We start from the raw sequence: 14,637 nt of genomic DNA, 5'->3' as shown, positions 1-14,637 counted from the left end.
GGCGAGGGTGGATGTTTGTGATGAATAATTTACATGTATTTCAAGTATTGTAGTGACCAAAACTTGTGTAATAAGGAACATTTTTCTAGACAAGGCTTAAGTTGAACATTTATACATCGAGTAAATTCATGTGCTTTGTATCACCGCATATTCGAACAAAGACGTTTTTAAATTTGCAACTTGTGAGAGCTGTTTTCTAGATCCAAAAGAGAGTACTTGGGTTCTCCCAATAACTAAAAAGTGTATCATGCTTGAATCTAACTGGGGTTCGCGATAGTGGAGGAACTGAATCGGAAAAAAGAGGGCTTCTAGTTGTAAAATATCTAATAAAACCCATTTTGGGACCGCTAAACACATCATAGGTTGTTTGTTGTACTAATTTGAGATTTGGGAAATGACCAAGAAAAAGGGCATAGGATTAGGAGAATGAATGGAGCCCTATCAATCCCTAATTAATTTATGTTTGGATTGCAAGTAAGTGCACGATCTTTGGTTAGGGTTTGAGTCAAGGGACACCATGAGAAAATTTAAAGTCAACTTTTTCTAAATGCATATCCTTTAAGGGAAAGTTTTCTTTTAAAATTATCAAACGTGTGTTCTCAAAACTCAAGCTGCCATAATTTGCTCAACTTATTGTTTTGTCAAAACAACTTGTGCTTTTTATAAAAATTAAGCTGCACCATCCCTAGAAGGAAACATGTTATTTTTCTCTTAATTTGTAAAATTAAAATAATTAAACAAATGTTTTTAGCAATAAGAGAAAAACAGTCCTATCAACTGAGAGCTTCCGCAATAAGTGACGACCATCGACTACTCTGCCCAACCACCTCATAAACATCATCAACAAATTTTGCATCTCAACAGTGTTTAAAATGTATACAAAATTGTCGATATTTTCGTCGAAATATTCAAAACATCAAAGATCGATATGAATAGGGGGTTAAATGCAAACTTCACCAATGAATATCGACAATATATATTGATTCACTACATAAATTTCACTGTAACTCATTGTAAATTTCGAACTTTTTAATTTTTGTTGAGAAACTTTTCTCTAGTTTCGACTAAATTTGAGTGATTTTATATATCCACCCCATTGCAAATTTCCATAATTTCCACTGAAGACAACTAATTTCGATATCGGCATATCCATAAATTTGCACATCAATATTTCCACATATATTGATATTTTAAACACTGACTCACAATCATAAGAGAAAATTGTAGCAATAGTCTTGCAATTTTAACCCAATTGAAGTGTTGGTCCCTCATTTAAAAATTTGACTATTGGTCTCTTAACTCATTCAAACGTGCAGCTATGGTTCTTTTTGTCAACTCCGTCAAAATGAGTCATGATGGAAGGACTATTGCTACAATTGGGTTAAAGTTAAGGGGACATTCCTACAATTTTCTCATTTTGGTTTTCCATATTTGTGCTTTGAAGAAATATATTTTGACGGAAGTTCTTACGAAGTTGACAAAAATGACCATAGCTACACCGTTTGATGAGTTAGAGGACCAATAGTTACAGATTTTAGTAAAGAGATCACTGCTCAAATTCAATTAAAATTAAAGGATTATTGCAACAATTTCCTCGTAAAACAATGTTTCTTACGATTTTTGTCTCCATTATACTTTAGGTCACGCAATAATCGAAATTTAGTTCAAGAATCAAGGAAATAGATCATTTATGGATCTCTCCCACCAAAGCCCACCAATCAATTAATCCAGCCCTTAAAATTTAATTAAACGGCTAAAATTATTATAACTTTTAAAGGAGACCCCTGTTTGTAGCTGTTTGATCAAATTTTAAAGGCATAGATTAATTGATTATTGGGCTTTGGTGGAAGATATCAGGAGAAGATATATTTCCAAGAATCACGATGAGAAACTAAATTGGACAAGGAATCGGATCCCCTCTGAACCCAAATAAACTGAGCCTCATGACCAAAGGATCCGGACATTTGAAATTTGGTCCAACGATTATAAATAGGGGACCCTCTAAAAATTGTAATAATTATAATTGTTTGATTAAATTTCAACGGTCCAGATTCTTTAATCTTTAGATTTAATTTATTTGAGTCCGGAGGGAATCCGGTTCCATTGGACAAATCATGTCTGACAAGTCATGTGATTAGACCAAGTTTGAATATATTATATTATTTAATGGGAAAGTTAGGTTTGAGGACGAATATGTTATGCAAAAGCAAAAGGCCCATAAATCTACTAGTTAAATGGATAACAAGTGGAATTTCATACATTACTCCAAAGTTGAAAACTCTTACATTTTTATCGAGTGCGTGGCCCATTTCCCACTCTTCCTTTCAATAATTAAAGGGAAGAAAAAACAACTTACTTGTACGCACATGTCAAATTGATTAAATTTACTTAAATCGATTAGAGTCGTGTGCTTAATCTTTACACTTAAGTTAGAATCTTTATTCTTCTGTTTATAGTTTGTATTAAATTAAAATATTATTACTAAAAAAATACTAAGTGAGTTGAAAACCTAACCCGATGACTATATTGTCAGGAATCAATTTTTTTTAAAGAAATATAATGTTTTTAATTAGGAAGTAAAGACTTGAACTTAGTTGCAAATGGTATAAATACGACCCTGGCTCTCCGAGTCCGTAAGGGATACATAACTATATATATGGGCTAACCATATTAATTTTGTATTGAATTCATTCACGATATTCGAACCTAACACTTTCCACTTGCTACTAGAGACGAATACTATTAGACCACTAACCATCAACTTAAAAATTATTAATCACTTGAGCTACAAATTTTTTTTATTATTAAATTGTTAATTTAAAAACCTAAAGATATGGTGGAGTATACGAGAAAATTTTCAGTATAACCGAAGCACGTGGTGATACTGGTACTGGTGCGCCACATGTCATTGTACATGCGTTGATACATTATATGTGAAGTATCATCCGTGTTCCAGAAACACCAAAAAGTTTCTCGGAGTATATGATGCATGGCTGATTATCATGCCAATCATGCCAATCATGCCATAACACTGTGGATAAACATTGGAACCGAAAGGACAAAAGTTTTTAAGCTCTTTTCATTGATTAAAACTAACGAAAAGAGCTTAAAAACTTTGAATTTTAATAAAAAAGAAAAAAAAATGTTGTAAGTAAATAGTACCATGAGTGACTTTTTAGAGTAAAAATATTCTTAACATTAAAAATAAACAGTACCATAGTATTACGTTAAAACTTCCTTAAACCAAACGATAAAACTTTCCCTTTTTTGTTTTTTCTGCTTTTATTTTTAATAATTTAAACCAAAAAAAATTAATTAACTTATCCAAAAAAGACTAACTTCTTGTTGTTGGATTACCAAAAATTCAATTTAAATAGCACTTGAAAGTTGAAACCACCCCACCCCCTTTCCTCACAAACCAAAATCCAAACCCAGACCCATCCCTCCCTCTCTCAATCATTCTCTGCCCTTTTAGGTTTTTTAATACTTTTATCGTCCAATCATCATCGCTCTCTCCTCTCTCTCTCTAAATAATTTCCAATTGGTTTTTAGAGAGAGAGAGAGTGGCTGCAGGAGTGGGGAAGGAAGAAAGACCGCTCCCGTCTCTGTGATCGTCTCTTCACTTCGAAGCTCTAGGGTTTGGCTTTGCCTCTGTTAGCTGTTGAGGTAATTTTTAATCCATATTTTGGTTGTAATTTTGTTTTTATTTTTATTTTTTCAGTATTTGGTAAGTTTGATCAAATGGGTTTTTTGGACTTGCAAAAGTTGTGTATAATATTGCTTCAATCATTTACTGGGTTCCTTTTAAAATATTGAGTATTGGGTTTTGCTGGAAATTGTATAAAATTTGACCAAATTGTATAAATCATTGAGCTTTTTTTGGGTATTTAGATGGCTACTGTGCTAATTAGTTCATACACAAAAAGGAGCAAAGAATTTTCTAATCAGTAATTCCCCACTCTGAGAACTTGAGAGCTTGGACTGAGATGCATTTCTGAGATTTTATGTTATTTTTTTTTTATAGAATATTTAAAGGCTGTTTGAAACTTTTAGTGTAATCGATAAAAGTATGGGTCTTTGATTCCATATAAATTGCTGTTTATATTTGTGAATTCAAGACGAGCATTTATCTCTGGCCGTAAATTGCCCTACCTATAGAGAAATGGACACCTACCCTCCGAACAATATTCTGTTAATTCCTTTCCTAACTGGAATTTGATGTATTTCTATGCCGAGACGTCTTTGATTTCTTGAATCGGGCAATCTGAGTGCTCTAGATGGAAGTTGTTTTTTTTTTTTCTGGTGCCAATTCTCTACACCTGGATAAGGGGCTTTTAAATTGGTAAACTACAGTTTGGTTTAAAAGGAAAGGGCTCCTGGATTTTTTTAGGAATGTGATATTTGTTTCTGTGCACCTTTGTGTGGCCTTCAGAAATTTTCTGTTTTGCTTAAATTGTGAGAAAGATTTGAAAATTATGATTGACTTCCGATAAGCTGTATATTTAACTCAATGGTATTACTGTGAACATGATGATGAGTTTGGGGTTTGATTTTTTTAAGATTTAAACAGAACGGTATTGTGTTTTCTTGAAACTCATTGCTAGAGCACAAGTAAGGTTTGAGTTCCTTTACTCGCAATAATTTCATTGTGCATGCACTGGTTTTTCTCATTGGTCAATAGCATCAGTGTACTCCCATCAATGATATATATATATATATATTTTTTTTTTCTTCTCTTACTCTTACTTTGTTACCATCACAGAAGTTTAACTCTTATGTATTGTTCACGGTAAACAGGAAAGGGATGCAATGAATCAATCTTTGAACTTTTCATCTTCTGGTAATATTCTTCAATCGTATATCGTGTATGTAGTGATTATGTGCTATTTGTGATCTGATTGACATATCTGTTAATTTGTCTTGTAGGCTCAACTGAGGTTCCAATGGTGGGCATTCCTAAAGAAGTGGGTAGAGGAGGATGGGGTATTTTATCTGGATCTGGTGCCTACAATGCCTCAAGTGATGCTACCCTTTTTTCAAGCTCACTACCTGTTCTTCCACATCCGAAGTGTATGCGTGAGCTATTGTATAGAGATTTTTAACATCCAGGTTTAGAAGGGAAAGCCTCATGTCTTTTTGCATATGTGCAGTGAACGTGAATGGTACTGAACATGACTTTCAATCTATTGATGATCTTTCGTCTGGCTTAGATAAACTCCACCAAACTTTGGAGGGTAATGATCTGCTTGAAGAAATTGAAACTCATGCAATCGGAAGCTTGCTTCCTGGCGATGAGGAGGAGCTATTAGCTGGCATAGCGGATGATCTTGACCTCAGTGGGTTGCCTGGTTCACTGGAAGACTTGGAAGATTATGATCTATTTGGTAGTGGAGGCGGCATGGAATTGGAAACTGATGCACAGGAGAGCCTGAGAATAGGCATGTCAAAAGTAAGTTTAGCTGACAGTTCTACTGGGAATGGGATGGCTCAATTTGCCCTTCCAAATGGTGTGGGAGCTGTTGCTGGAGAGCATCCATATGGAGAGCATCCTTCCAGAACATTGTTTGTGCGAAATATCAATAGTAATGTTGAGGATTCAGAACTGAGAACACTTTTTGAGGTAGTTTAATCAAGGCAAAACTCCTTGTGTTCATGTTCATACCAGTAATACCCATATCCTTTGTTTGGTTTTCTAATCACCTCCCGAGAAATTGTAATGGATTATATTACTCACCCAACTGATTTTAGCATAAATCTTTCACTCTCTGAGCATAAGATGCACTTCCTGATTTTAAACTGCGAATAGGAGCAATGCATTAATTTGTTTTTGGATGATCTTAAGTATTGACATTATCTGGCATGTTCTTCTGTGCATAAAAGGAAAATAGTACCTATCACCTGATCTTTTTTTCTTTTCATTTCTAATGATTTGGTTCCATTTTAGTTATTCTGCTAGATGATCATAGCCACCAGATTTTATTTTTCATATTGATGTACAGGTTTTACCTATCGTACATTTGTACAAGTTTTGCCTCTTACTCATACGGCATTGTGTATTTGAATCCCAGAACAGTTGTTTAAATAATAAAATCTGATGCATCATCTGACACCATACAGTTTGGAAGATCCAGCTCTTAATTTGTGTTTTCATTTATCTATTTTGTAGCAATACGGTGATATTAGAACGCTGTACACTGCGTGTAAACATAGGGGCTTTGTGATGATATCTTATTATGATATTCGTGCTGCTCGAACTGCTATGCGCACATTACAAAACAAGCCTCTGCGACGTAGGAAACTTGATATTCACTTCTCAATTCCAAAGGTCAAAACAACTTTCCAGTACTAAATTAGTTGTTCTTTGACATTCATTTGTATATGTGAAAATATAAATTACAATATTTGCATTCTTTCTCATGCAACACCAGGATAATCCATCAGAGAAGGATATTAATCAAGGAACTTTGGTAGTTTTCAATTTGGATCCATCAGTTTCAAATGAAGACCTCCGTCAAATATTTGGGGCTTATGGCGAGGTCAAAGAGGTGATGATTGTATCTTGCTTCACCCCCTCTATTTCTTGCTTTGTGTTTATTTACTTTTGAAAGTATGAGGCGGTTAATTTTTGTTTCTGGTGTTCATTGTACAAAGCAGATAAGGGAAACACCACACAAGAGGCATCATAAATTTATTGAGTATTATGATGTTAGAGCTGCAGAAGCAGCCCTTAAGTCGTTAAATAGGAGTGACATAGCTGGTAAACGCATAAAGCTTGAACCCAGTCGACCTGGTGGAGCTCGTCGAAAGTGAGTTGACAATATAAATGTTTTGATTTCTTGCTTTGTGATTATTTGTTGTGATCTTGTTTCTATTTGGTTTCTTGGATTTTGGTTTGTTTAATTGTGTTTGAAGTTTGAACCAACTGTTGGTGTCTTTAATTGATTGTATCCTCTACCTTTTAGCTTGATGCTGCAACTGAATCAAGACCCTGAACAAGATGAATCTCAGAGTTTTCGACATCCAGTGGGTTCCCCGATAACCATCTCTCCACCAGGTAACTTCTCATTGGAGATAAATTTTATCACTCGTGAACATATAAGGGCTTCAACAAGTAAATATTTTCTGTTATTGCATTTTTCTTACAAAATGAGGTCAATGCAAAATTCTTTATAGGTAACTGGGCTCAGTTTCACAACCCAATGGAACATAGTCCTGTACGGAGTATTAGTAAATCTCCTGGTTTTGGGACAATTAGTCCAACAAACAGCAACCATTTGTCTGGATTAGCATCAATTCTGCATCCCCAGACATCAAACACTGTGAAGGTTGCACCCATTGGCAATAACCATGGAAGGGGGAGTCATGCTGATCATATACTTTCCAATACAAACTCATCCCACGGATCTGCATTTCAACAATCCCACTCATTTCCAGAGAACTCAACCCATTTCCAAGGATCCATGCCCTCGTTCAGTCCTTCAACCTCAAGTGGATCTCATGTGGAAACATTATCAGGCCCGCAATTCCTTTGGGGGAGTCCGACTCCTTACTCAGAAAACACCAACTCTTCAGCTTGGCATCACCAATCAGTGGGACATCAACTTACATCCAATGGGAAGGGGCATGCCTTTCCATTCTCGGGTCATAATGGCTCTTTGCTCAGCTCTTCCCATCATCATCATCATCATCATCATCATCATCATCATGTTGGATCTGCCCCATCTGGTGTTCATTTAGACAGCCGCTTTAATTACTTTCCAGAGTCACCAGAAACATCTTTTTTGGGTCCCGCTGCCTATGGAGGCATGAGTTTGGGCCCCAGTCGTGGAAATTTTATGATTAACATGGGTGCTCGTGCTTCAAGAAATAGTGGCATATCCATACTGGGAAACATGTCTGAAAGTAGTTTGTCAAGCTTTAAAATGGTGGGCTCACCGAAGCTTAGCCCTGTATTTTTAGGGAATGGCCCGTACGCAGGACTGCCACCTACAAGCATAGATGGTTTGATTGAGCGTGGGAGGAGCAGACGAATGGAGAATAATGGGACCCAGATTGATAGCAAGAAGCAGTTTCAGCTTGATTTGGATAAGATTGTCTCCGGGGAAGATACTCGAACAACATTAATGATTAAAAATATTCCAAACAAGTAAGACTGACGTCTACAGTATTTCATGTATTTATCATATTTGACGGCCATTATCATGATTTTCGTATTCTTGTTGTCATTAGGTACACCTCGAAAATGTTACTTGCGGCAATAGATGAAAATCACAGGGGTACTTTTGATTTTCTCTATCTGCCAATTGATTTTAAGGTAATTTTTGGTTTCCTTAAGAGTATGTTTTGATACTTTGTATGCGATAATATATTTTCATTTATTTTCTTCTACAATTCTCCCTTGATTGATATTTACTCTTTATGTGCAGAACAAATGCAATGTGGGCTATGCATTTATCAATATGCTGTCTCCTTCACACATCATCCCATTTTATGAGGTGCTTTTTCGTTTTTCTTTTTGTTCTTTCGCCACTTTGGATTTTATATTCAATTCTTTGGGTTATTTCTACATCATTGTATTCATTGAACGATATGCATACTGTCAATTTGAGCCTTCTCCTTGAGAAACTGAAATGGTATCGGCATGGTAACAGGATGTGTTATTAATGTACACTTCCATTTTTCTACAGGCGTTTAATGGAAAGAAGTGGGAGAAGTTCAATAGTGAGAAAGTTGCCTCCTTGGCTTATGCTCGAATCCAGGGGAAGGTGGCTCTTGTAGCCCACTTTCAAAATTCAAGCCTAATGAATGAAGACAAACGTTGTCGTCCGATTCTCTTTCACTCAGAGGGTTCTGAGGCTGGTGATCAGGTAACACAGTAAACACTACAGGAAAACAATGGCTTCATGAAACTTGTAGTGATTAATGTGCTCGCATTTTCTTTGATTCTTTGCTTCATAAAACTAGTTTAATTGTTTTGATATTCCATACATTTGAAGACATATTTGATAAGCATTTGTTCTATCTAGATCATCCAAGAGCATCTTCCTTCCAACAATTTGGACATCCAGGTTGGTCAGGAAAAGGAGTCGGACTCTGATTCATCAGGAAGCCCAAAGCGTGGCTTTGACGAGAAGCCAGATAAGAGTTAACAGTGTATCAAAGCAGATGCCAGGGCTGAATTTGGTGGTGGCCGTGGCTTCCAACAATCATACACCTATCAAGTATATATATGTACAAGTCGGAGAAGTACGGGATGCAGAGTTTCTTTTGTAGCTCCTTTTAGTAGTATCTTCTAGAGTGTTTGACTGGAAACATCCGGCAGCGTTTTGTTTATCTGCAGTTAACGGTCACAGGAGAGAACGATAATAGTGCATGTCGACGAATCCAATCCTCCCTGCTGACAGCAGTTGCCGCCGGTTGTGCAGGTTTCTGATTTTTGGGCTCATTTTTGTTGTGCGACTTCGGGGTGTGGATAAGGTAGCCTGCAAATATGATGTGCATATGGGTATCTGAGTACATGTGTTTTGAGAGGGGGGGTGGTTATTTGACATGGGGTACAAAATTGTATAGTGGGGGAAAAACCTGCTGCTTTTTGGCGTTATTATTTTGTTGCAGTTCTTGAAATGGAAAATTCAAATGTTTATTTGAGATTGTGATTTCTCAGCTCCAAATTAATTATCGAAAGGTTATCAAATGTGTAGTTGAATATTGAAACGGGAAGTGATTTTCACGCACCCTTTGTTTTGTATGCGCATCCATGCATATTTTTAACCTTCAGATTGAACAAATCGGAGATGAATCCGTGGACAAAGATAATCAGAGGTGTCTGCAAATCATTTTTCAATATATGATCATCTAAAGATTTGCATTCACACAAAATACACAATTGATACATGCTATTTTATGTATTTATTTTAACTCCGCCTGTGTAAGTTTGTCTTACATTGCCGGTCCCAAGCCCGGATAAAGGAGGAGGGGGAGGGCGTCAGGTAGTTGACAGCCGACACTCCTATCTTATGTTGAATCCTTATGATATTTATTTAGTTATTTGTTCTAAACAAGATTGGTAAAATACAATGCCAAACAGATGGAGACTCGATAAACACAGATGCTCTCATCAAATTCAAGTCGTTGTGCTCTCATGAGACACAAATACCCTCTGCCTTTCTTTCTTGTGTTTAAGTTCAATGTTAACGAGGAAGTAGCATTTATCGTGCTCTCTAACATACTGCACCTGACCATTCATTCTGTTCAGAATTTTTCGTGACAGATTTAGTCCGAGACCTTCCTGTGTCGTCCATCTGTTTCCTCCCTCGAACATATCCTGTACAAGCGTCGTTGGAAGGCCTTGGCCGGGGTGTGTCATTCTACACGCACGAGAAGATGCAAAATAGGGTTCAGGGTTTAAGGCTCCGGCTATAAACTTTGTTGAGGACAGGTTGAACTGATGCCAAATTTAGTATACGTGCGTAGTAAAACATAGACCGTTACCTGAACTGGAGGCGGATGTAATTGTTGCCGTCCTGTATCAACTTTAAACCAGGTGAAATTTTAATTTCGACCCAGCCATTCGAGGAAGGTGTGTGATTCACCACATTGAGCAAGAAATCTGACAGAACCAACTGAAGCCGGATTTGATCGCCATGTAAAGACAGTGACTTAATTTCTTCTGGAATCTCATGAAAGAGCTGCAGATTCTTTTCCCTCAGCAAGAGCATTGATTGGCTAATAATGGCGTCCACTACGCTTCCCAACATAAATTCTTCCATGTTCAGCTTCACGCTACTGCATTAACGCGGAGAAGATGTGAGGCGTTGTCACACAGGCTCATCAGTACACTAAAATAGAAACGAAACTGTAGAAATAAAGTTACAACAGTTAACTTACGCATATCATGAACCAACTACGAATACTCACCCTTCGGCTATGCTCTTCACATCTATATCCTCGATGATTGTCATGATTTGTCTTTCGCACGCATTGCTAGTGTCGAGGAATTGCTTCTGATATTCTGAAATAGTCGTACTTTCAAGGAGTCTGTGGGTGAACTGAATACCACTTAACGCGTTTTTCATCTCTTGTCGCATGTATGCTAATTCCTTAAGTTTCGAAAAGCATTCTCCATCCTCTTGTATGTGTCCTTCCAAGGCCGACTGCAAGTCAGGCAAAAAAATTTGCAGGAAACAGAAGCAACCAATTATATTCCCACCTGCATCAGTCCTCTTGTTAGCTGTTAAGAGCGCCTCAACGAACTTCCCCTTTCTATCAAAAAACCCGAACGGAAACTTCTCAATCTCTTTACCACTGATTCCTTGGTACAACATAATCATGAATTTAGTCAGTATATCTTGACCTCTCAGTCGACAAAGACCTCCAAAGATTTCCCCAGGAAGCGTTTTACCAATAACGTTATCTCTTGTCCAACCAGTAAGCTTTTCCATGGCTGAATTCCATTCGGAGCAGCAGGCATTCTCGTCAGATGCAAATATCGGTGGAATCAACGGGTTAAGACTTTGTATGATTGCCTTGTAATCCCCTTGCAGGCGGATGAATTTTTCCATAACAACCTTTTCACAAGTAATATCCTGCCCCACAAAGCATGCACCGACAACATTCTTTGCAGGACTCCTACTTGTGCAAGTGCTGGCAACAATATAGACAACCGAGTTATGCTGCGAAAGCCCGAAATTTCTCAGTTTTAACTCAACGTTCTTGTCCTCCTCACCTGGATGGTATAGAAGTTAACAACGGTCATATTGTTTGGGAAAATTATTGAGAGGCGTAAGAGAGGACACAAACTAAGCACGAAAATTTCGAAAGTAAATTCCATTTGATTGGCATTCAAATCCTCACAGATAGTAATTTATAACTGCAATCAAAGATTTACCTTGTAAGGCTCTGCGTAAAAGATTTTCAACAGCTTCACGCGAGTCCTCGTAAACAATCTCATTAACTAGGGACTTCCCCATCGCTTCGCTATCTTGTAATCCTGTCAACTCAGCTATTTTTGCGTTCCATCCATTGATGAGACCATCCGAATCAACCCCGAAAATTGGAACAGAAGCTGTCTCAATCAACTTAACCATTTCACATGCCACGGAACTGAGTTCATCCATCCCCTGCAACTGCATCTCAGCGTCACTCTGTTGCACTGCCCTCGAACCAGTTTCCTCGATATCCTGAAACGAGTCTCTCATGATGAGCTGCAAAGAGTGGATGGCATTAATCTCAGAGATCTCCCAAGGCAAACTTCTAGTTTTTACTATCTCAAGAAAAGCTTTAAACGATGATCTCGGGTGCATCCTTTCACCGTCATCCTTGTCCCCTGGATGATGCTTAGCTCCTCCCCATTTAACTTCCTCTGCCGTGTGGGACCTGAACCAAAACAAGAAATCTTTTGAACTGACCCTTGCGGTAGCCATACCACAAACTGCATTGCCCAGTAAAGGTGCACCGGGGTAACCAGCTTCCGCCAAACTATCGGTACTCAGACCGGTGGAATCCCCATGATTGTTTAGCAGCCACTCTGCTATATCTTTAACCTGTGATTCAGTTGGAGTTACACCCATCAACCAGCATGTCCCACCATAGTACAATGCAGCCCCATCACACTTGACGAGATTCATTATACTCGGAGATTGGGTCACAATACCGGATGGGGAATCACGGAGGAGCATGTCACAAAGCAAGGTTTGTGTTCTGAGAATCTTTTTCTCAGCCAACTGCGATGCCAATTGAAGCTCCATGTAGATTTGCAGCCCAAATGCCTGCATAAGAAACTCGCAAGCGTAGCGAAGAGGAAAAGGGACATGGCGGGGGGAAGTATGGTGGCACACCACCAACCCCCAAAGCTTCGTTGAATCATTACCATTGATAATAACCGCCATCACCAACGAGGCAATCGAGCCCATGTTCGCCATGTACTGTCTGTGGCAGCCGTGTGGAGACCGGAGAGTTGAATTGACCAAGCACAGAGGTTGCTTCAGTTCTTCACTTTGAATGACTTTAACTGGATTCGCATAGCAATCGCAGATCATACGCACGCGATTCTGCTTGAACAAGAAACGGGCAGCTTGAGGGATATCCGTGGCAGGGTAATGCAAACCCAAATAAGACTCCAAATCCGACCTTCTAATTTCAGACACAACCTCACCGTGATCATCGTCATGGAACTTATAAACCATAACTCTGTCATATCCAGTAAGCTTCCGAACATCTTCTACAACTGTGTCACACAACACACCAAGGTCCCCTCCAGGGAGAGACTGAAGCCTAGAAATTGCGCGAACCGCGAGCTTCTGTGACTGTACGGCCCCTGCAAGTGACAATGCAGGATCACCAGACCTAGCAGGCTCCAAATCAACCACAATTCCCACATCAATTCTATGCAAAATAGCATAAAATGGCTTCTGGGTACTCCTAGAATACACCCAAATCGGGTTTAACAGCGAAATCTCCCTCGAAGCAGCAGCTTTCGTCAATGAAGCCGCGGAAGGAGGAGTAAACAGAGTTCTACAATCCACCCCAATCAAACCCATTAACTCATTTGACTCGAAAACACTATCCAATTTATCCAAACCGAGCAATTCATGGCAATTCTCACTAAAACCGATAATTCGAAAAGTAGGTTCTTCAATTGCAAGCATGCAGCCAAAGGATTGGACGAGAGAACCCCTTTGGATTCTCGATAAGTAGGCACTGACTTGCTCCTCGGGGACAGAATCCGGAGGAAAAAGCACTGACCTTGTGTAGTTGAAGGACTTACCGGAGACGGCAGACTGCTCGTACTCGGCCAAGAGGTTGGCGTCCTCCCTGTAGTGAGCGATTGACTTGTCGGGTCTGGCAGCAGCGGGGGTGGGTTTCATGTTGCTTGTGGCGGAGGAGGAGGAGAATGCGGCGGCGCGTGTTCTGTCACTGCTTTTTTCAAGCTCCATTCGGAGTGCTTTTGGGAAGGAGAAGGAGAAGGAGAAGGAGAAAGAGGAGAAGTGCTTTCAGTGGGAAGTGCTTTTTCATGTGGGGGTTGGAAATGGAAAAGCAGGATAGTATGAGTGGCATGGCTAGTTCTGTACTTGGTGCTTCGGTAGTTGATGTTGGTTGGTCATGCTACTGCTTGGACCTTCCTCACGTCCCTGTCATCGTTTTCGCGGTTTACAATTTATCTCCTCCATACGCTTAAGCGTGTCTGATCATCCGTTCCTGATCATATGTTATTTGGCTCAACAGTCCACTTCTCTGTCGTCCTCCCCTCTCTCTCTCTCTCTCTCTCTCTCTCTCCAGTTTGCGTTCCTGTATTTTCCGCCATGCAAATTGCACGACGCGTCACCTCAATATCAAGGGCTTTAACACATACGTATAATACATAAAAAACTAAAAAGAAGAGAGAGAATAAAAACTATAAAAAGTGTGGGAGTTGGAAAATTCAGTTTTCTTCGAGTACCGGTAACCGTCTAAAGTCGTTCTCCACAAAGGAGAATGGATAATAATAGGGAGATTAAATTTGTATATTAAATTTTATAAATTAAATAATTTTAAGTTGATAATTAGTTTATATTTAAGTGTTGATTAACGTACTTATTTTTTATTGGTGACATATTATTTAATTTGTAAATTTAGTCAATAAGTTTAGTCTACCTAGCA

General features: G+C 38.6%; 2 protein-coding genes across 2 annotated transcripts; one reads left to right on the top strand and one right to left on the bottom strand.

Moving 5' to 3' along the window:
- Window positions 1-3,350: 3,350 nt before the first annotated feature.
- LOC103408889 (protein MEI2-like 5) lies at window positions 3,351-9,694 on the top strand. The gene is made up of 13 exons (XM_008347710.4): window positions 3,351-3,666; window positions 4,798-4,840; window positions 4,927-5,070; window positions 5,151-5,620; window positions 6,167-6,325; window positions 6,429-6,545; window positions 6,655-6,806; window positions 6,963-7,054; window positions 7,174-8,146; window positions 8,230-8,314; window positions 8,427-8,495; window positions 8,688-8,867; window positions 9,027-9,694. The coding sequence occupies exons 2-13, from the start codon at window positions 4,810-4,812 to the stop codon at window positions 9,147-9,149; spliced, it is 2,595 nt and encodes an 864-aa protein (XP_008345932.2). The 5' UTR covers window positions 3,351-3,666; window positions 4,798-4,809; the 3' UTR covers window positions 9,150-9,694.
- A 129-nt stretch (window positions 9,695-9,823) lies between these two features.
- Window positions 9,824-14,333, bottom strand: LOC103434956 (phytochrome E-like). The gene is made up of 4 exons (XM_008373337.4): window positions 11,888-14,333; window positions 10,918-11,725; window positions 10,492-10,785; window positions 9,824-10,367 (listed from the first exon to the last, which is right to left on the bottom strand). The coding sequence occupies exons 1-4, from the start codon at window positions 13,932-13,934 to the stop codon at window positions 10,124-10,126; spliced, it is 3,393 nt and encodes a 1,130-aa protein (XP_008371559.2). The 5' UTR covers window positions 13,935-14,333; the 3' UTR covers window positions 9,824-10,123.
- Between the last annotated feature and the right edge of the window lie 304 nt (window positions 14,334-14,637).

Source organism: Malus domestica, chromosome 05 (genome assembly GCF_042453785.1).
Source record: "Malus domestica chromosome 05, GDT2T_hap1".
Lineage (NCBI taxonomy): Eukaryota > Viridiplantae > Streptophyta > Magnoliopsida > Rosales > Rosaceae > Malus > Malus domestica.
This window is presented reverse-complemented; position numbering and strand designations above follow the sequence as displayed.

Coding starts and splice junctions, on each gene's coding strand:
- LOC103408889 (XM_008347710.4), top strand. CDS start 4,810: ATGAATCAATCTTTGAACTTTTCATCTTCTG. Junction 5,071..5,150: donor TGTTCTTCCACATCCGAAGT/GTATGCGTGAGC, acceptor GCATATGTGCAG/TGAACGTGAATGGTACTGAA. Junction 6,807..6,962: donor CCTGGTGGAGCTCGTCGAAA/GTGAGTTGACAA, acceptor TCTACCTTTTAG/CTTGATGCTGCAACTGAATC.
- LOC103434956 (XM_008373337.4), bottom strand. CDS start 13,934: ATGGAGCTTGAAAAAAGCAGTGACAGAACACGCGCCGCCGCATTCTCC. Junction 11,726..11,887: donor TTTACGCAGAGCCTTACAAG/GTAAATCTTTGA, acceptor TATACCATCCAG/GTGAGGAGGACAAGAACGTT. Junction 10,786..10,917: donor GTGAAGAGCATAGCCGAAGG/GTGAGTATTCGT, acceptor GCGTTAATGCAG/TAGCGTGAAGCTGAACATGG.